General features: G+C 39.9%; 1 protein-coding gene across 9 annotated transcripts in view; it reads left to right on the plus strand.

Annotated features, from left to right (window-relative positions):
* PLCE1 (phospholipase C epsilon 1) overlaps positions 1–23,115 on the plus strand; it is a 333,932-nt gene that overhangs the window by 278,695 nt on the left and 32,122 nt on the right. For 4 of the 9 annotated variants that reach the window (XM_063782032.1, XM_063782031.1, XM_063782035.1 and 1 more), the window contains 6 exons: positions 337–495; positions 6,569–6,698; positions 9,580–9,621; positions 10,579–10,700; positions 11,637–11,754; positions 20,328–20,459. In XM_063782032.1, coding sequence (XP_063638102.1) covers positions 337–495; positions 6,569–6,698; positions 9,580–9,621; positions 10,579–10,700; positions 11,637–11,754; positions 20,328–20,459 — 703 coding nt within the window. The remainder of the gene's footprint in view (positions 1–336; positions 496–6,568; positions 6,699–9,579; positions 9,622–10,578; positions 10,701–11,636; positions 11,755–20,327; positions 20,460–23,115) is intronic. The other 5 variants (XM_009458958.5, XM_016918885.4, XM_016918887.4 and 2 more) reach the window with 2 other exon arrangements.

The following is a 23,115-nucleotide window of genomic DNA, read 5'->3' on the forward strand; positions in this document are numbered from 1 at the left end:
AAACTAACCTTATTCTACAAACAACAGCCTCTAACTGATTCTCTGTTTTCTTATTTAATACATCAGACCACAGAATATTTTCCTAAATAGTTAGAACTGACACCAGCTGCAGAGTGGCCTCGACCTCTCCTCCTGTCCTTCTAAACACCTCCCTTCCTTTCAGTAAGAAACTGAAGGGGGCAGGAGCAGGGGACAGCTTCTTTCCTAGTTCCTCTTCCTAAGACTTTTTAAATAATTCAACCAGTCTAAAATATCTACTATGTTTATGAAGTGTACATATATTTATCAATTATAGATAAAAGGCATTGATTGTATGTTTTCCTTCATTCTTTTTAGACTGTGTTTGGAGAAAAGCTGGTGACTAAATTCTTATTTGAGACTGATTTTTCAGATGATCCAATGCTTCCTTCACCTGACCAACTCAGAAAGAAAGTTCTTCTTAAAAACAAGAAGCTAAAAGCCCATCAGACGCCAGTGGATATCTTAAAGCAAAAGGTACTCCCCTCTGTTAAACCAGTTATGAAAAGGCAGTGTGCCTAGAACAAAGAAAAATAACATCATTCTAACCTTTCAGATGACCTGCTGGTTTACTAGTTTTTCAAGACTGACTTTCCTTAAATGATAAGTTTGATTTTGGGCTTTTCATTCCATAGACCAATAAATTCTCTCATCTCACTCACCCAAGATTTAATTTGTGGACTAATTCCCACATAGAATATACCTCTGTTATTTAATTTATTCTGAGTGGGATGAAGTGTGACTGTTGTGTCTGAAACTGAGCTTCGGGGGTTGTTCATCCCATAATGGCTGCTATAGTCCCCTTTAGGGAGAGTCCCCTTAGGGGAGCCCTTGGCATGGGGCCTGTAGGAGAAGCCCAAAAGCCATAGCCCTGTGATCCCAGCGTATCACTAGTTTATGCTGCTTGGGCCCAGATCCGGACAACAGAGATCTGGGCCCAAGCACGACAAACCCACCTGTGTAGGAGACCCTCGGCTCAAAGGTCTGTGAAAAAGTTCAGGTACAGAACACTGAGTCCATTTTCCAGTCTGCACCTACTTATCCCACAGGATGACAGCTGACAAAACTATTTGTCCTACTTAGGAGGGCACTGTTGGTCCTAAAACATCACTTTGGAAACTAGCCAGCTACAGACTTGCTCTCAGGCTGGCTCAAAGAGTACAGGCACACAGATGCTAAACATACAGAAACCAGTTTCTTTACAAACATCCGAACCTGCATATTCCCTTGAAGTGTTTGTGTCCTCTGAAGGTAATACATTACCCAATTTGAAGATCACCCATGATTCTGGGCCAAAAGTTGCAAAATCAGCCACCTTCAGGGGCTAAGCAGGAAACATCAGTGTGAGGAGCCAGCTGGATACAGGACAGCTGGAAGTGGTGAGGACAGGAGTGGAGTGTGCGCGCCATGTCAATGAACAGCTCTAATTCAATTATTTTTAAACACTGCACCAGCCAAACAAGTCAGGTCTGGAGGTGCAGTCAGCCCCAGGGGCCACCAGTTGGAGACCTCCAGTAGGTCTACCTTTATCCAGATCTGCACTTGCAAATCTGCTCCAGGTGACCTTGCTTTTGCTTGGGTTTCAGAGGCCATGGCACCTATGCTGATGGGCCTTGTTACAAAGTTATTTAAATGTTAGCATGTATACTCTACCTGGCCTTCCTCAAATGCCACATCAGTGACTGACCACCCAGCGTGGTGCTTTTTCTTCTAGAGCCCTGTTCATCTGTGCTGTTTTCTTTATCCAACAATTCCTGCCCAGTCCTCACTGCCAAGCAGATAAAGCTGCTAACCACACATACCACTGTGGTCTTCAAGATAAATGATAAATGTGAATGTCCTTGCCTTTTCCATTCTGTGCACAGTCATTTGCAGTTACTTATAAGGCCTTCATTCCACTAATGAACAGAAGTCTTTTTTATGTTGAGCCCAAATCTTCCTTCCTGTTCCTCCTTCTCATTGGCCCTCCCTCTTCCCTCTGCAGCTGTACAGACTAATTTTATATTTAGAAAGCTATCATGTGTTTCCCCACCAGCTTTTCTTCTCCAAGCTAAAAATTCTTGTTGTGCCAACTGTTCCTGACAGGATATGGTTGCTAAGACTCTTTACTTACCATTAAGAATATCGTAGATATTCTTAAATTTGTGGATATTCTTGAATTTGTCAATCTGAAAATGTGATTTCCAGAACTAAATCAGTATTCTAGGTAGTATATTACAGCACAAGAACAGTGAAACCATCACCTCCCCTAATTTGAACTTTAAACCTTTGTTAATACAGCCTCAGACTATCTGCTTTTCAAAAATTCTTGGCCAGCCGCTGTGGCTCACGCCTGTAATCCCAGCACTTTGGGAGGCCGAGGCAGGTCAATTGCTTGAATCTAGGAGTTCAAGACAAGCCTGGGCAACATATCAAATCCCCATCTCTACACGAAATATAAAAATATAAAAATATAAAAATTAGCTGGGCATGGTGGCATGTGCCTGTATTCCCAGCTACTGGAGAGGCTGAGGCAGGAGGATCACCTGAGCCTGGGAGGCCAAGGCTGCAATGAGCCATGGTTGTGCCACTGCATACCAGTCTGGGCCATAGAGTAAGACCCTGACTCAAAAAAAAAAAATTCTTTAGCACACACTGAGCTCATGTTGAGCTTGTAGAAAACAAAAAGCATTCAGTTATTTTCATATAGACTGTTCTTATGCCCAGCGTTCCCATTTTTCCAGATTAACAATGAATTTTAACCTTTTGTATATGGGAGCCTCATATTTATCTCTATTTTTGCTCTTCTTGGTTTTGGTATATTATTACATCCTACAAGGTTCTTTGTGAATTTTGTTTCTGTCATCTGGTACATTTATTAGCAGTTTCTCAAACGGTGTCTTCATCCCAAGTTGCCCTTGAGTCAGCCAGCTACATGGAGAGGCCTGTGCCCTTCTTAAATAAGCCCCCTGGCATTTGATGATTATTGCTCCCGTCTGGTGCTCTCCTCTCTTGTAGCCTGCATTTCCCAGAGTGTGCTTCGACTTCTTTATTGATTTCTTTATTTATAAAATAGAAAACTGAAACCTGGCCACTTGTGTGACTTTCTCAAGGCCACCCAGCTCATAGCAATAGAGCTTAGTCTCAGACTTGGGTCTTTAGAGAAGCCCTTTTCAAAGGTGATACAGAAGTCAGAATACATTAATAAGAATAATTGCTGGAGCACTTTGAAAAACAGATTCTAAGGTCACGAATCTGACTGACTAAGTCAGAATTTCCAGAAGAAAGGCCTGGTCATCTGTTTATATAAAAATAATTCCTTAAGTCACCATGGTGTCTGCATAAAAAATAATAACAATAATAATTCTTATTATCCTGGAAGTTTGAGAAACACTATTTATCTGCTGTTTTTCCCATAAAGTGAATTATCTTATCCAAAAAAGCTAAGGAGGTCACTGTGTGGTAAACTTGTTCTTAGTAGATCCACTCTAACTCTTGCAAATCACCTCTTTATTTTCTAAGTTCTCACAAACCAAGTGATTAATACCCCATCATGAAATTTTGTCAGCTATCACCTTGACACTGCCCACAGTATAATTTCCACAACTTACTTGTTCCTTATTTTGGAAAAATGGGACAATATAATCCCTATTGCCAGTTTTCTAAGACTGCTTGCAACCTTTCATGATGACTTCCCAAGGGGTACCAGCAATGATTCCACAGTCACATCTGTAAGGCCTTTCTGTTTTCTGGTAGATCATGGGTCTAGACCTAGTGATGATCTGACCTCAAATAAACCGGGTGACCCAGAGCTCCAGTGGGCTCAGACCTACCTGCTAACATAGGAGGCCGGAGTCATTTCCATACAAAGAATTTACCCTCAGCAAGGATGGATTGACTCAGAGCAGGATTTCTGAAGCCCTCCACCTGCCTCTGGCTTGTACTGAGATGCATCCTGAGGTCTCCTAACTATACCCCACCAGGATCCTCCAGGATTCTGACATTCCTCTCCTGAATTTGAACCCAAAAAACTCAGTTCACCTTAAATGGCAGGCACTGCGGCTAGGTACTGGGGAAACAGAGAAGTTTAAGACATTGCTCCTGCTTAGCCCTATGAGGGCCAGTCTCCTCATCTGACCCATACCTCCAACCGCAACCTATATCCGAGTTACTTTTATTCAGGGGCTGAGGTCCCATTTTTCTACCCTAGAATAAGTAGGATATTGCATAGAAGGGTCCCAGCTGTTGGCTGTTCGTTGGGCTACCTCTCCCATGCTTCTCCTTGAGCATCTTGGGGGCCTTGGCACTCCACTTTCAGACACTGCTATTCGTGGTTCTTTGAGCAGTGTCCTTCTCCCATACAGTTCTCATGCTTCCCTGCCAGTGGTGTCTGTCCAGCCCTTGGCGTCATCATTCCCAGCACTTGGCATTACCTTGAGTGCTCGCTGAGTCAAGGCCCTTCTCTTATCAGCGATAAACAGACCTGCTTTTGTGGCTCACTTGTGCCTACAACAGATTTCCCAAAGTTTTGAAGAACACTAATCCTATGAGAGACTCTGAGAAGAGAAAGATGGGAAAAAAATTTCCTGGTTAAGTAAGCATGGGAAATGCTGCACTGGAGATCTTTGAAGACTCGTGATGCCCTTTAGCGTATTAAATGAAGGCTGTGTGAAACCCTGTAGTAGGAATGTGTTCAGGTTTGGTTAAGCTGCTGCTTCCAGGCATTCAGTGTATCTTGTGGTTCCTGTAATTGTCAGTTTTTCCATAACACCTATTAACACCCACCGAGCTCCATAAAACCCACTTTGAGAAATCGCAGCCTAGACCATGTCCAGTTATCTGGAATGGACTGCTTTGTAATACATTTCATCTGGATATGGACACAGCCTAAATTGTATCTTCCTTATGTATACATATTCATTATAAAGGTAATATAACCACATTTCAAAAATTTAGGGAATAGAGAATTATTTTAAAACATACATAATTCCAGGGTCAAACACAACTGTATTACACAAGTTCTTAACCTTGGTAATATCCACAAATAGAATTTAGGGAGTCTACGAATATAAATGGAAAAAAATTACATCTTTATTTTCACTAACCTCTAGCTGAAATTTAGCATTTCCTCTGATTATAAATGTAGGGAATAAACTACAGTAATATAGGCAATACCTATTGTCATCAATAGAAATGGCAACTTTTTCATTATACTTCACAGTTGTCGCTAATATCTTCAAGAATTATTTATACTCAATTTATATTTTCAAAAATGTTAATTAACTTACTACTATGTTTTCTACTGTGTTAATAAACACATATATTCTAATAGCACAAATTTGTTCCTATAACATGTGATCACTGTATTCAACAGTATTTCCTTTGTAACCATTTTATTTTATGCATTTAAAACATCATTCTGAGAAGGGATCCTATCTCACCAGACAACCAGAGAAGTCTGTGATGCAAAAACAAGTGAAGAACCCCTGCCATATTAACATTTAATATCTAGCACTTCATGACTGTCATTTTATATAATTGTACTTTAAATATATAAAACAAATACAGAATTATATGTATATTTATATAGTGTATATATTTACATGTATAGCTATTATCTGTATGCACACACATACATTATATATAGTATATATTAGCACACATGTATGCACACATGCACATGCAGAATTGTATGTGTGTGTATATATAATCTATATAATATATTCAATGCATAAATATTGAATAAAAGAATTTGTTCACTTCCTTTGTTCAATAAATATATATCAATTATTTTTTCATATCTCATTCTCTCCAGCAGACAACCATTGCTTACTGACCCCGTTCCTCTACCCCGTTTAGATTGTTTCCTGCATTTAGTTCATGCAAGTAACGTTTCCTATATTTCAGATGATTTTTTTAAGCTAGGTAGGTTCCCAGACCTGTACTGATGCTTATCACTTCACAGTAATTCCAGTAAACATGGAGTATGTGACCTCCCTGGCTGCATACATCAAGTTTCCTAAAGTTTCTAGGCCTGTTTTGTTAATCTGATTTATGGTTCAGAAAGACATTTGAAAACAATTTTATTTAAACCAACAACAATTCTTTTGGCCTCTTTGTCCATAGGGATTCTAATATTGTTCTCAAGGTCAGGAGCCTGTAGATATTATTTTAAGAAGGGGAAAAAATGGTTTCTTAACAGAGACATACTTCTGAAAAATTGATGGGTGATTCACTTCTTCAGTCACTTGGGATTGATGCTGGTTCTCCAAATCACCAAAGCTTTCTCTTGGAGGGGTTGTCCTGGGAACCTGGCTAGCTGGGCACTGCACACAGTCTTCTGGAGATTGTTTATAAAAGCTCCAGGATTCTTCCTGTAGGAATGCTAACGTTCACCCAAGTGTTGACATTGCATTTCGAGTGAATCTAGATTTTTTTCTCCTCTCCCAAATGTATCAAAATAGGTTAAGCCACTTTTAACGATTGTGTTAAACATCAGGGGTAGTTTTAAAGGTTATAAATGAATTCATTAACTTGGCATCTGCAGTTTACAATTATTGCTATTTTACAGGCTCATCAGTTAGCATCTATGCAAGCGCAGGCTTATAATGGTGGGAATGCCAACCCCCCACCTGCCAATAATGAGGAAGAGGAAGATGAGGAGGACGAATATGATTATGACTATGAATCCCTTTCTGATGGTAAGAGAAACAGATCCCTATGCTGTGCACAGGAAAATTCTTGGATGATTTGCCACATTTTTCTTTCTAAAATAAGTCTAGAGCGCCAAAGACCAGTAATACGGATGGTTGTAATATTGTCCAGGAGTTTCTGAATTCAGTCACTTAGCAAGGACCGAGGAAGGAGGGGATTCTGTTAGCCAACACTTACAGAAAGAAGAGGCAGGTGTGGGAAGTTACAGGGAGTCATTCCTACGACAAGTTTCTAGAGGAAGAGATGGAATTGCAGCAGAGAAACCCTGTTTTCACCCTTTAGTTTCTAGCGTGGCTGATAATCTTGGCAGGAGTCGTAGACTGAGGTTGCGTCCTTTCTCCTGCACCACCGGCAGGGGGCAGCATCACGGCTCTGTGCTCTCTGTTTCACACTCTTGCTCTGGCATTCTAGTAGTGAAAAGAAAGGAGAGGAGCCTCATTTCCCCTCCCTCCCTGGTTTTCATACCACTAAGCCAACAAGATCTTTCCTTCTGGCCCCACCAAAGAGAAAAAACATAGGTAATGCTAATGACGCAATACAAAAAGTCACACGAATGATGTTAACTACAGATTACTAGCGAAGGGTTCTTCTCACATGAGAATTAGGTTTTCAGTGTGTTTCATTTGCATTAAACATTTGTTAGAGATTGCAGAATGTTTACTCAGGTACCTTTGCTGATAGTAGACTGTTTCATTTTGGTGATGTCTGAAAGACAACAATATAATAATAAGAAAATGCCAAGGTTCCTATTTCTATAAACATTATATAGTAGAATATATTGTTTCTATGTAGAATAATTGTTTTGCTAAATATGCAGATATGCCCAGACCAGAAACCATTTACCATTAAGTTGTCTCATGCATTAAGACAACTGAGCCCCCTCCTCCAAATATCTGCTCCTCAGCAGAAATTTGAGTTGTCTCCAGTCATAGTTCAGTTTTGTGAGCCTCCATCACTGGTTATACTGCAAATATAATACCAAACTGTCTGCTCCCAAATATAATACCAAACTACATCATTTAGTATTTGTCCTTAGTAATAGTTGATTGCTCCATACCACCAATTAAAAGCCAGTTTGCTACACCTGAAACCCCATGAGCTAATATGAGGGACATATCTCATCAGATAGTAAGAGGGGAAAAAATTAAAAGGAGTCAAGACAATTTCTCTGAAAAGTCATGGGAATGTGAATTTTTTATATTAACTTATTCTTCCCCATGGTTTTCTTCCCCATTACAGTTGCAGTAATGCCCCATAGAACTAATTGATTCAGATATGAAATAAAAATCACACCTAAGAAATCAACTAATCTAGATGTCATATGCCCCTATAAGTAGTTAGTCCACTAGAAAACAAATTTGCTCTTTCATAAATTACTCCTGTGCTTTTTCTGTACTTCTGAGAATAAGAAAGGAAAAGCCTTTTTAGAAATTATTATTATACTGTAGATTTCACATGAAGAAATAACAAAAAATTATTATAGATGGTTTTGATTTGCAAGTAACAAAATGAACAGGTGGGAGAAGGATTTTCTGATTTATTTTCATTTGGGAAATTTAGTCCTATACCACTGAATTTCTAAGATAGTTGCATGCATTTTTAACAATCCACATATGCAGAGGTGGAGTATCATTGGAAAAGGGGACCACACCAGGCTCTGTTCCAGTAGACTGTGATACCTGGGGCAATGTCTTCACCACCTTAGGCCTTAGATGCCTCAGATATGTAATCAAAAGTTCTGCGAAGTGTTTGGTGATGTTCTTCCTCTACTTCCAGCACTAAGATCTGTAATGTATGACCACTTAAGCCCACTACCACTACATGAGTATTTCCCCCTTCATTGAAAGATCGCTCTGACTGGATGATTCTCAAACAGGCCTTGTAGTTATGCTGTGACTTGTTGAAGCTTGTCCAGTTAAGGCTTCCATATGTGACTATTAGATGCCTTACTAACCACATGCCTTTGATTATTGTTGTGACCATCTCCACTTTCTCCAGCAGGGATAGAGAACAGAAATCTACCTGCTGTGGGAAGCACCGTTACCAGCCTCTTAGGGGGCCTAAAAGGTTTCCTAGCTTCTCGTAATAATGGGTCTTTTTGAGAATCAGATGAAAGCTATCACCTCTGAAAAATAAAACGTGCTCTCAAAATTCTTCACAACTGCAGGAGTTTCACAAGTTTCCTGAGACCCTCATAGGCATCCTAGGTTAGGAACCCATCTCTAAAGTCAGGGTGCCCGGTTTATCTCTGTGGCATCTCTCATCCTTGGTTTTCATGCCCATTAAATAAAGGAATTAATCTAACACTATTTGGGCTATAAAAATGAGATAATGCCTAGCCACAGAATTATTGCAAGAAAACGCTAAGGAAGTTGCAAATGAGAGATATTTATCTGAGAAATTGTAACTCTGCCTTTTGGGTAATAAATTCTTAATATTTTTCTCCCAACCTTGTTGTTTACCTTGTGTCTAGTTTTGAACATACACTGCAGACAAATTTGAATTTACAACTTAACATAGACATATTCTATGACAATGGCAGCACAATTCCAAGAAATTAATCTGTTTCTGTACATTTGAAATGAAGTCATATTGGGAGTATTACAGCAGTCAGTAACTGAAAATATGTAACATGAATGTGTCAGCCCTTGGCATGATTCACATTAATAATGTTTACATTTCGTTTACTGCTAGTCCTTGCATTGTTCAACAGTCAAAATATTAAATCTATAGAGCATTTCCTGTTTCATTTATTTATAATCTAAGCTGCTGTTATTTGTGCTTTGCTTCATGCCTTTGTTTAATTTATCTGGTGTTTGTCTTAATTTTCTCCTTCCTTTACCCCTTTCTGATTCTGTTTTTCTGTAGCAGATGTCCTTACTGCCTCCCCTGCTCCTAACGGTCAGGAAGGTAAATGCCATTTGAACGGGGCATTTTAACTGCATGGATGTCAGCATTCTGTTTCCAATTTCTTGGGCCCGGTTAGCATGACATTGTGATACTTCTGTGAATACAAATGTAATGAAATGATTTATCTCATTTACTTCTTGTCAGCCTGCATGGCCCTGGTTTGGTATAAGGTCCTTTTGGTCTAATCGTTTGTGCTCTGATGATGCGATACTAAATCTTGAGTGAGAAATTAGCTTTCTGGTTTTTCATTTTAAAAGGTCATCATCACGATACACTTCTAATACCTTTAGAGTCATTCCAAATAGAAAAGCAAAAAAAGAGCAAAATATAAGATTATATCTTATGATGTAATATTCAGATATATTTTATTTTCTGTTATGATTATCACTTAGTAAATTAATAACAATCATGAAAACTTTACTTTTTAATTATAATTGTGAAGACTTTGCATTGCACCCAATAATAAGTCTTTCCCCCTAGGTTTTGGCATTTCTCAAGGTAAAAGAAGTAAATAGCTTCATTTCAAAGTGAGAGTGAGTCAATCATGTATGTACCTTCTAGAAGTGCTTCAGCCACTAAATCCTTCCCAAACGTGTGTGCTGTCAGCTTCTTGACACGGGGTATCTTCCATAATACTTGCACAGTTCCAATCATCTGTATGAAAATTGGCATCTTCATTTAGATTATGTCTATATGCCAGATTATTTTGAATCATTTAAATTATGTATATAAGTGACAAAAACTACTGGTAAATAAATCAATTAAATTGAAAATAACTGCATCAACCCAATTTTTACAGTTATGCTTCAAGCCATCATTTTGTTAACATACTATATAGTTAGAGCCTCATTCTTATAGATAAGTACAAGTATCTGGATGTCCTCACAGTGATGCACATGTAGCTCTTAAGTGAAGCATTGGGTTCGTTTTCACTGAAGTCTGCTAACTTATTTTCAGACAACATTCTGGAAGACAGACCTGAAAATAAATCATGTAATGACAAGCTTCAGTTTGAATATAATGAAGAAATCCCAAAGAGGATAAAGAAAGCAGATAACTCTGCTTGCAACAAAGGAAAGGTGGGTGAACGGTTTCTGTTAAATGACACTTTGACCATGTGGTACTCTTGTCAGTTTCAGATGGGATTCCACTTGCTCCCTGTCCCTCCCTTTCACCTTTCCCCTCACTTTCCCTTAGACGCCTGCCAAAGTTCACTTGGTGATATTAAAAGACACCCTCCTTCCATTTGTGGAAAGTTAGTCACTGATTCATCCAGCCAATACCTACTAATGGTGTATGTGTGGCAGGTACTGAAGTGGCACAGGAGATGGTTTAGTGATGAAGGCAGACATGTCAACTGTGTTGAATGTAAGTGCATAGAACAGTGATTATACTGTGTTATCAGAGAATCAAGGACAGGCTCTCAGGGAAGATGAGGTTTCAGAAGGAAGATTTGGCTAAACAGACAAAAACAGAACATTCGGGCCAAGAGGGCAGCCTGGTATGTCCAGGGAATTGCAAGAAGTTTTAAAGGCATTTGGGATGACCAAGAAGATAAACGGGCCAGATAGCAGAGGAATGACACTGAGAATAGGAAGATAAATGAGATACCCAGACCCTACCCTCAGTGCCTCACAGTTTATAGACTCTGAGCAAATCTTTAGACACAGTTGCAGTGACATTGTTGGACAATGGAATTGTAAGATATGTCAAAAATTTGAGCCACGGAAGATACATAGTCAATCCTCTATTTATTTAACAAAGATTTATTGACCATTCCACATGTAAGACAGTGGACCATGCACTGAGGGAAGATGGAGGATGAATTAGACTCACCTCCTGCCCTCAGAAAGCTTTTACTCTAGGAAAGCTGTTGGGACATGTATATGGATAATTACCATGCAAGGGGAAATACAGTAATAACACCAGAGGAGGACAGATAAAAGAGCTTTGGGAATCCAGAGGTGAGTAGCATATACCTTCCACGTAAAATGGTATCATTTTTCCCTTACCAGGTTTATGATATGGAACTGGGAGAAGAATTTTATCTTGATCAGAATAAAAAGGAAAGCAGACAGATTGCACCAGAGCTTTCTGACCTTGTAATCTATTGTCAAGCAGTAAAATTTCCAGGTAAGATTAGGCAATATCATCTATAACTTTTAAAGATATCAAAGGTTAAAAATATGCCATTTATTTAATTGGGCATTGTGAACACTCTCAAAATAACTAAATTGTGTTGCTGAAATCATTGTTATAATACCTCCTAAATATGTTTATTATTATAATTTGCCTTGATGCTCATGAAGAAAAATACCATAAAATATTCATTTTTCAGGTCACACAATGTCTTTTTATAATAGTTAATAATTATAAAAGTTATAATACTCATAATTTCTAATTGCTAAATGTATTACATACTTAAGTACTAGGATTTGTGCTATTTTACGTACATCTCCTTTACTGTTCATAATGATTCTACAAGGTAGGCGGTATTATCTCCATTTTAAAATAAAGTCTGAAAGGGATGAAGTAATTTGCCCCAAGTTTCAGAGTATATCAGTCAAGATTCTTTTGTTTGAAAGTGGCAGAAATTGACCTAAGTAAAGGGAACTTTATTGACTCTTGTGCTTAAAAATGAAGACACACAGGTTTCGGGTATAGCTTAACCAAGGCACATGCTTTCTCTTTCCTCATTTCTCATTCCGCCTCCATCATGTTGGCTTTCTCCCCTTTATTCCCTTCTGGTTGCAAGACGGCTACAGCAGGCTAGCACTACATGCTTCCAGTTTCAGCTTCAGTGTAAGAGTCTCTTCCAGAACTTCCCGCAGAAGTGTCATTGTTTCTCATTGGGTCCTTTACCAATCACTGTGGCCAGGAGATGCAGTGCTCTGATGGTCTGGATCCCATGTCACATGCTCCACTCTGAGCTGGGTAGCAAGGCCCCACCCAAACCACAAGGACCAAGGATGGGGTTGAAGTGGAAGGAGAGATTTCCCCCAATTGACCGTTTTTAGAAGTACAGTGGACTTAGGCTGATGAACCACTTTCCAAAAACAGTGTCCTTTTCAATTAATGAATGGTAGACCTATGGCTCTGAAGCCTGTCTGTCTCCAAAGTTCTGCCCTTACCCGTTATACTGCCTGGCCTCTCTTGTTTCGGGCTGTTTTCAATGAGGTACTCAATTATGTGTCCCACAGATGGGGCACCAGGGGGTGGAAGACAAACAAGAAAGTCCCTAAGTACATGGAACTCAGAAAAATTCATCTCCTCATACTAAGAAAAAGGATTCTCTTGAATACAATTTCTGAGAACAGGAAAGTGGCTGAGATAGGAGGATCAGTCTAAATGTTAGTAAACAGGATTTATAGACTTGGCCTGGAGAGAGGCACTAAAATGCCCTCATCTTTTCAAGATGGGCTGAACTCAGGTCCCTCCCAGAGCATATCTTAAGCACCTGGTCTCACACAGTGCCTGACAAATGGGCCAGAGGCATTGGGCTATTTAAAAGTTAGGCAAACTGGGTGTGGTGGTGCGTGCCTGTAGTCCCAGCTACCAGGGAGGCTGAGCAGGAGAAATGCTTGAGTCTAGGAGTTCAAGCCCAGCCTGGGCAAGATATATAGCAAGACCTCATCTCTAAAAAATAATAATTAAATTTTTAAAATCACAGTTAGGTAATAGTGAGCTTTTCACACATCAGAGTAAAAAAAATCATATTATTTAATGATATGATAAAAATCATATATTTCATGATATTAAAATCATTTTAATTGTAAGTTTTCTCCTATAAGCTGTTTTTAAACTTTTGGCAGCTGCTACTGCTTGTCTGCTAGCAAATCCTGTTGAGGAGGATATGAATCAATAAGTAGCCAGCAAAGATTTCAGAGAAATGCAGGAACCTGGCCATTTAAGTTTAATTTCACAGACCATGACCTCATGGCATATAAGTACAATATGACCATTATTTGCAACTGGCAAAACTCTTTTTCTGATGGAGTAAAACCCTTTACCTGTCAAAGAGCCTGGAGGCTGGCATGTCCTTCATTGCAGGAACAAGGATGAGTGCCACTCTGTCCAAGAATCACACCCACTGCAGCTCTTATTCTTTATAAATGCAGCGGATGCCACACTCGGACCATTCCACTGGCTTTGTCTTTTCTTCTCAAGCACTCAGTAAATAAGGAGCACAAATTCCCAAAGATATTTGAAGTCTGTGTGAAAGATAAAGTCTCTGTACCAGTAGAGAATCGTGGAAGATCAGGAGGTCATGTGGTAGAGCTTCTAAGCATGTGGTTGTTCGGCTTATTTTAAAAATTCCAAGTATGTTGTTTTTTAAAAGTGTTCACATAGCATACATTTCTTCATAGGTATAGTGTATTTTCATTTTCTTTAGAAAAATGAAAGTTCTTACATTTTTTCCCTGATTTTATTTCCTGTCTCAAAATAGCTAAATTGGATTGCCAGAATGATTGTTATAATACCTTCTAAATATTTCTTGTTACAATCATTTGTTTGAGGCACACGAGGAAAATACTATAAACTGTTCATTTTGCTATGCCGTTCATTTTAATTTTGCTACATTATCAATTTCAGTGTATGTCACCTTTCATCATCCCAAGTCCCTTCTTACAAGCCATATGCAAAAAAAAAACCCAAACAAACAAAAAACAAAACAAAAAAACCCCTTCATTGCAATGAGTCACTCAACAATCATGTGGTATGAGGCCCACAGAAAGGAAGGAACTTCCCCACCATCAGAAGCTAGGTCAGTGGCAGGGCAAGAGCCAGAATTCCTGTCAGCTCCCAGGGGTGGGCTCTTTGCACCACACTATGGAAGTAGTTGAATTTTTTCGACCTGCTTTCTCTTAGGGTTTATTTCTCGGTTGCATTTAGTGCTTCTGTTGTCCTGGGTTTTTTTCTCCTTCTAATAGAAAAAAAAAAAGGATATGGTATTTTTATTTTATGACCCCATCAACCTAGTTTCCATTATCTTCCCACAAGCTCCCCTGCATCCCCCACTCTCCTCAGGCACCTACATACACTGCCGTCTTTCTAGTGCCAGGCCATTGCTCAGAGTGTTCTCAACCTTGCCTGGCCTTCCTTCTCCCCTTGGCCCCATTCCAAATTCCAAGGACGGGGTCCTTGGAAAGTATCTGAGACTCTTCAACTCATTGTGACATCTCCTTTCAGGAGCTCCTTCATTTATAGGCATATGTTTGGGTACCTCCTAGATACCCAGTTGTTCCACAGTTAGGAGTGCAACCTTGTTCTTTTATTTTGAGTTTTTTTATTTTGACAGCTTTAGTGGTACAAGTAGTTTTTGGTTACATGGATGAATTGTATAGTGATGAAGTCTGGGATTTTAGTGCACCTGTCACCCAAGTCGTGTAAGTCATACCCACCAGGTAGTTTTTCATCCCTCACCTCCCTCCCACTCTCATTCTGAGTCTCCAATGTCCATTATGCTGCTCTGTATGCCTTGACATACCCATAGCTTAAAAGATTACAACCTTGTAAGAAAAAAATTATTCAGTGGTGACAAGATCATCAGATAAGATCGTGGGTCAGAGACCTGGGCTCTTGGCTACCATGCTTTGTGATTTGGCCAAGGCAAATCTTCTCTCTGAGCCTTTCTCACTCAAAAGTGGAGTTGACTAGAATCCTTGTTTACTACACTTGCTGAAATCTCCAGAATCACCCAGGCCACTTGATTAACATACCCAGTCTCAGGCCTCTCTACCAGGGATTTACATTTGGAAGGCACTGGGAGGTCCTGGTCCCTGGGCTTCTAAGGCAGGCAATTCAGGAGCAGGTAGAGCCAGATGATCTGGAAGTCTGATTCTGAGGGGGATTTTGCCTCATTCTCCTTTGGACCCACCACACAGTCCACAGAGCAGGTGCCCAGGGATTCCATGGTGAGGCTCGTCCGGAAGATTCTGTGACTTCCAGGGCTCATTTTTATTCCTACACTGAAGGAGCCACATGGGGAGAGCCTTGCAAATGTCAGTCCATTCCCTGGACACACACTGTCATTTTCTCAGCACTGAGAGACAAGCTTTGTTCATCAAACAGTGGTTTGCTAACAAGCCATTTGAATGACAAAAGTAGAACCCTGCTGCCTTGGACAGCTTTGGGCTAGCTGGGTGTGGGTCCCTGGCACTGAGAGTTGCCTCCCCCACAGAGAGCCTTGGCCATCCCCCATGGCTGTTCTGGGTTACTCAGACCCACAGTAGTGCTGCAGGTTGGAACACCTTGGAGGGCAAAGGGATGCATTTCAGGAAATGAGAGGGCTTGGAACAGAACTCTCAGGAGAATGTCAACCAACACACCATTGAGAGGTAGCCCTGTTCACTGAAACTTAATTACCCTCGGTGCCTCCCAATATCTTGCAAAACCAGTGAACACAGCTTTTCGGGCCTATAGTGACTGGGTAAGATGAGGCCCAGCTGTGCCCTGCAGAGCATGGCAGGCAAGGCACTCAGGAAGGAAAATAGCCATGTGACCCTGAGTGGCTCTTGGACCATCCCCAGACTCAGCTTCTCTCCTGATTTTAGCAGTGCCAATATGTTGAATCCTCTGATGTCTCTGGGAGAGCATCCAGAAGAAAGCCTAGCACTGATTATATTTACAGTAATGCATCACTTAATCAGGGAGAGACATTCTGAGAAATGCTTCATTAGATTATTTTGTCATTGTGTGAAACATCATAGAGTGAACTTAGACAAAGCTACAGTATAGCCTGCTACACACCTAGGCTAGATGGTGTAGCCTGTTGCTCCTAAGCTACCAGCCTGTACGGCATGTTACTGTACTGAATACGGTAGGTAAGTGTAACACAATGATAAGTATTTGTGCGTTTAAACATACCTAAACAGACAAGGTACAGTAAAAATATGACATAAAAGATTTAAAATGGTACATCTGTATAGGGCACTTATCATGAATGAAGCTTGCAAGACTGGAAGTTGCTCTAGGTGGATCAGTGAGTGAGTGATGAGTGAATGTGAAGACCTGGGACGTTACTGTATATGACTATCGACTTTATAAACACTGTACACTAAGGCTACACTACATTTATAAATAAAAATTTTTCTTCAAAAATAAATTAACCTTAGCTTACTGTAACTTTATATTTTATAAATTTTTATTTTTTTAACTTTTTGACTCTTTTGTAATAACACTTAGCTTAAAACACAAACACATTGTACAGCTGTATAAAAATGTTTTCTTTCTTATCTTATTTTTATTTTTTAATTAAAGACCTGGCCTTGCTCTGTCATCCAGGCTGGAGTGCAGTGGTGGAATCATGGCTCACCGTAACCTTGAACTCCCGGGCTCAAGTGATCCTCCCACCCTAGTCTTCTGAGTAGCTAGGACTACAGGCATGTGCCACCAATACCTGGCTAATTTTTCTTTTTTTTTTTTTTTAGAGACAAGGGTCTCACTATGTTGCCCAGGCTGATCTCCTGGACTGATCTGCCTTGGCCTCCCAAAATGCTGGAAATACAGGCATGAGCCATCGCACCCAGCCATTTTCTTTCTTATTTTTCTCCTTTTTTTTTTTTTTTCCATTCTGTGACTCTAGCCAAAGACATTTTCTTTCTTTATTCTGTAAGATTTTCTCTATTTTTAATTTTTTTACTTCATTTTATTTTTTATTTTTTTACTTTTTAAACTTTTTTATTAAAAACAGATACAAGTACCCACATTAGCCTCGATCTACACAGAGTCAAGATCACCAATATCATTGTCTTCCACATCTTGTCCTACTGAAGGTCTTCAGGGACAATAACAAGCATGGAGCTATCATCTCCCATGATAACAATGCTTTCTTCTGGAATACTTCCTGAAGGACCTGCCTGAGGCTGTTTTACAGTTAATATATATATATATATATCTTAAAATATATATATATACACACACATATATACATATGTAATGTAGAATGAGTATATGCTAAAATAATGATAAAAAGTATAGTAAATATATAAACCAGTAACATATTTATTATTATTATCAAGTATGTTCTGTACATAATTGTATGTGCTAGACTTCTATATGACTGGCAGCGCAGCAGATTTGTTTACACCAATCTAATCACAAGCACTTGAGTAATGTGTTATGCTATGGATGTTAGGACAGCAGAAGGTGATAGGAATTTCTCAGCTCCAGTACAATCTTAAATGGGACCACCATCATATACGTGGTCTGTTGACCTAAATGTTGCTATGTGGCTAATGACTGTACATCGCTTGTCTAGTTAGGGAGTTGATTTCAAAGCTTCCAGACAGATTAGGATTTCTGAAGGAAGATACCATCATATGCACTGGAGTCAATTTATTCTTTTTTTTTAAGTAATTCTTTTTCTTTTTAGAGACAGAGTCTTGCTAAGTTGCCCAGGCTGGCCTCAAACTCCTGGGCTCAAGTGATTCTCCTGCCTCAGCCTCCCAAGTCGCTGGGACTACTGGTGTGCACCACTGCATCTGGTTCTGGAGTTGGTTTATTCCTAAATACCTAGATGGCTTCTGCTCAAACTTCTATCTCGAAGCTTTAGTCATGTCAGATGTTCCAACATCTATATCTAAAATAAGCATTCTTATTCACAATCACAAGTAAAAACACAGATGAGAGGAAGACCCTAAAATTAACTAGAGACTCAGCTGAGGAAGAGAGGCAGCCACCAGGCTAACCATGTGGATTTAAATCCCAGCTCTGTCTCTCCATGACCTTGACTTGAACAGTTATGTATTATAGCTGCTCTGCACCTGGGATTCCCTATCTGTAAAAGGGGTGTAACAGTCCTAACTTAAAGGATTGCTGTAAAAATTAGCAATAAAGTATCTAGTGTGATTAGCACATCGTCTGGAGCATGGTGGGTGGATCACTTGAGGTCAGGAGTTCAAGATCAGCCTGGACAACATGGTGAAATGCCGTCTCTACTAAAAATACAAAAATTAGTGGTGCACACCTGTAATCCCAGCTTTCTGGAAATGTCGTTATCGGTAAGTGAGCCAACAGGGTAGATGAAGGTTCTTTGTTGCTTCTTCATTATTTTTCTGGGCCCCTTCTCACAATTCAAAATCCTTCCCCTTTTTTGATCACTCAGCCCTTGTTTACATTCTTCCCCTCCCCATCCCAAAAGAATAACCAGGCTCTTCACTGAAGTACCCACATTCTGGTAGAAGATATTGACATGTGGCAGGATACAGGCAAAAGTCCAGAATGAACAGAGCCCCTCCCCCCTGGTCCCTCATCAGTTTTACTTGGGAGAAAATCCATTATTAAGTAATTGTGTCAAGAGCAAAATGTACACAAATATTAAGATCAAGGTATGAGAACTCAATAGTCTAAGTTTGTGCATGTTTGCTGTTATGAATACTTTGGAGGAAAAAAAAAAAACCTTAGAAGCCCCACATTAAGCTATAATAATAACAGCTACTATAGACTGAGCACTTCCCTGAACAAGACACACTACTAAGTATGGACCAGTTGAGCATCCCTAATCCGAAATGCTCCAAAATCCAAAACTGAACGCTGACATGATACTCAAAGGAAATGCTCATGGGAGCATTTCAGATTTCGGATTCTCAGACTGGGGATCCTCAACCAGGTGAGTATGATACAAATATGCCAAAATCCAAAGAAATCTGAAATCTGAAACACTTTCATGTCCCAAGCATTTCAGATAAGGGATATTCAGCCTGTATATGTATATTATCTTGTTTATTCCTAACCACAGCCCACTTACAGATGAGGAGGGAGTGATCTAGAGAGGTTAAGTAACTTGTGTGAGATTGCCCTGCTAGGAACAGATTTTAAACCCAGCTATCTCACTCCAAAGTCTATGCTCTTAAACACTACTCTATCCTGTCTCCTCTGATGATATTCTTGGAATGTGTGTTATCATCTGAAATAGGACCTCCTGAATGCTGCTTCAGCTTAGGGAATTACTCTCCAAAGGTACAGTTACGACAGTGGGAACAATTTGGAGGTAATTCTGGCTTCACTGGTGCCTTCAGCTCACTCTTTTTACATTGGAGCCAGGTCTATGTGGTTTGCATTCATTTCCTCATTCAGCAAATATGTATTCAGTTCCTGCTCTGCACCAGGCACTGTGCCAGGCATGAAGCATCCAGGGAGTTGTTAGACCAGGAGTGAGAAAGAGAAGCCATAAACATCATTATCACCATATTTCCCATCTTCAGAGTAACCATATGAGCGAGTTCCTATCATTACACACATTTTGTAGATAAGGAAACTGAGGACCAAAGAAGGAGGTGTTACATCAAGGCTAATATCAGCAGGAATTGAACCTAGACACTATGACACTAAAACCCAAGTAATAGCCATTCCTTCATCTCTCCAAATTAAATAATTAGCCACTGATCATTTCTGACCACAGCACCTTCTTTTCATGCAGTTTTTCAAAATCTTTCTGATGCATAATCAGCTAAGTGTGTGTGTGATTTTGTGGTCATTCTGTGATAAGCATGCAGTTCTTGTTGCATTTGCCTATAGAGATTTTTAAAACTTTGCTTTAATTGCCTACAATGCTATTATTAACAGAACAAAAACTGCTAGTAGGGTTTCTGTACTAGGTTCCAAGGGAGTAGTAGGACTTCAAAATAAACATTAACGGGGATGGAAAATGTTGAGTTGCCTTGCTTGTAGTTTTTGGCTTATTTATTTTCATTTTATGGGAACAGGACTGTCAACTCTAAATGCATCTGGCTCTAGCAGAGGAAAAGAAAGGAAAAGCAGGAAGTCCATTTTTGGCAACAATCCGGGCAGAATGAGCCCAGGGGAGACAGCATCATTTAACAAAACATCTGGAAAAAGTAAAGTCACTTTCTTACAATATCTTTGCTTGATTCTGCATGCTGGATGATTTAGATATTTTACTGTCTAAGCACTTCCCTTGAATTTTTTAATTCTTTTTCCATGAACGTTAATATTGTCTGAGTATAGTATAAATTTTTGTAATTGCTAACTTACACTTTTAACGTACTAAAAACAGTATTTCAGGCTGGGCACAGTGGCTCATGCCTGTAATCCCAGCACTTTTGGAGGCCAAGGCAGGTGGATCACTTGAGGTCAGGAGTTCGAGACCAGCCTGGCTAACATGATGAAACGCTGTCTCTACTAAAAATACAAAAAGTAGCCGAGTGTGGTAGTGCACACCTGTAATCCCAGCTACTAGGGAGGCTGAGGCAAGAGAATCGCTTAAGCCCAGAAGGCAGAGGTTGCGGTGAGCTGAGATCACACCACTGTACCCCAGCCTGGGTGACAGAGCAAGAGTCTGTCTCAAAAAAATATTAAAAAATTAAAAAATAAAAATAACATTTCACTGAAGATGTTTGAACAGTGTTTGCCTCACGAGTAAAAATTAGAGGCACCTTGGAACATTCTTGGAACATTCTAGTGGTTTCTTGGAACTGTTCGCTTCACCATTATAACTCCAGAAGATATGGCTATTTTATTTCTAGTTACTTTTTATTATGAAAGTAATAAATTCTCATAGTTAAAAACTCAAACAATACAGAGTATTATTAAAATTCCTTTCCACTCAATGTCCTGGTGCTATTCTCCAGAAGTAACCACTATTAAGTTTATTGTGTTCTGTTCAAGAAAAATAAGATCCTTTTTAAGATAATCCAAATGGGATACAGGCATACTTCGGAGATATTGCAGGTTCGGTTCCAGACCACTACAATAAAGTGAATATCATGATAAAATGAGTCACATTAATTTTTTGGTTTCCCAGTACATATAAAAGTTATGTCTACACTATACCATAGTCTATTAAGTGTGCAATAGCATTATGTCTAAAAAATGTACATACCTTCAATAGAAAATACTTTATTGATACAAAATGCTAACAATCATCTGAGCCTGTAGCAAGTTGTAATATTTTTGCTGGTGGAGGGTGTTGCCTCAACGTTGATGGCTGCTGATTCATCAGGGGGGTGGTTGCTGAAGGCTGGGGTGTCTGGCAGTTTCTTACAAGAAGGCAACAGTGGAGTCTGCCACATCAACCAACTCTTCCTTGTACAAAAGATTTCTCTGTATCATGCAATGCTGTTTGATAGCATTTTACTCATGATAGAACTTTTTTTTTTTTTTTTTTGAGATGGAGTCTTGCTCTGTCACCCAGGCTGGAGTGCAGTGGCAAGATCTTGGCTCACTGCAAGCTCCGCCTCCCTGGTTCACACCATTCTCCTGCCTCAGCCTCCTGAGTAGCTGGGACTACAGGCGCCCACCACCACGCCCGGCTACTTTTTTTTGTATTTTTAGTAGAGATGGGGTTTCACCGTGTTAGCCAGGATGGTCTCGATCTCCTCACCTCATGATCTGCCCACCTCGGCCTTCCAAAGTGCTGGGATTACAGGTGTGAGCCACCGCGCCCGGCCATGGTAGAACTTTCAAAATTGGGGTCAGACCTTTCAAACCCCACTGCTGCTTTATCAACTAAATGTATGAAATATTCTAAATCCTTTGTTGTCATTTCAACAATGTTCACAGGATCTTCGCCAAGAGTAGATTCCATCTCAAGAAACCACTTTCTTTGCTCATCCATTAAGAAGCAACTCCTCATCCATTCAAGTTTTATCACGAAATTGCAGGAATTCAGTCACATCTGCAGGCTATACTTCTAGTTCTCTTGCTGTTTCCACCATATCTGCAGTTACTCCCTCCACTGAGGTTTTAAACCCCTCCAAGTCATCCATGAAGTTTGGAATTAACTTCTCCCAAACTTCTGTTAATGTTGCTCTTTTGACCTCCTCCCATGAATCATGAATGCTCTTAAGGGCGTCTAGAATGGTGAATTCTTTCTAGGAGGTTTTCATTTTATTTTCACCAGATCCATCAGAGGAATCACAACCTATGGAAGCTTTAGCCTTATGAAATTTATTTCTTAAATAAGACTTAAAAGTTCAAATTACTCCTTGTTCATGGGCTGTAGACTGGATACTGTGTTAGCAGACATGAAAAATCATGCTGTAAACAGATGTGCTGTCATCTAGGTTTTGTTGTTCCATCTATAGAATACAGGCAGAGTAGATTTAGCATGATTCTTAAGGGCCCTAAGGATTTTCAGAATGGTCCATGAGCATTGGCTTCAACTTCAAGTCACCAGCTGCATTAGCCCCTAACAAGAGAGACAGCCTTTTCTTTGAAGCCAGGCATTGACTTATCTTCTCTAGCTATGAAAGTCCTAGGTGGCATCTTCTTCCAGTAGAAGGCTGTTTCATTTACAATAAAAATTTGTTGTTTGGCCGGGCGTGGTGGCTCATGCCTGTAATCCCAGCACTTTGGGAGGCCGAGGCAGGTGGATCACAAGGTCAGGAGATCGAGACCATCCTGGCTAACATGGTGAAACCCCATCTCTACTAAAAATACAAAAAAAAAATTAGCTGGGCATGGTGGCGGGTGCCTGTAGTCCTAGCTACTCAGGAGGCTGAGGCAGGAGAATGGTGTGAACCCGGGAGGTGG

The sequence above is a fragment of the Pan troglodytes genome, chromosome 8, assembly GCF_028858775.2.
Source record: "Pan troglodytes isolate AG18354 chromosome 8, NHGRI_mPanTro3-v2.0_pri, whole genome shotgun sequence".
Classification (NCBI taxonomy): Eukaryota; Metazoa; Chordata; class Mammalia; order Primates; family Hominidae; genus Pan; species Pan troglodytes.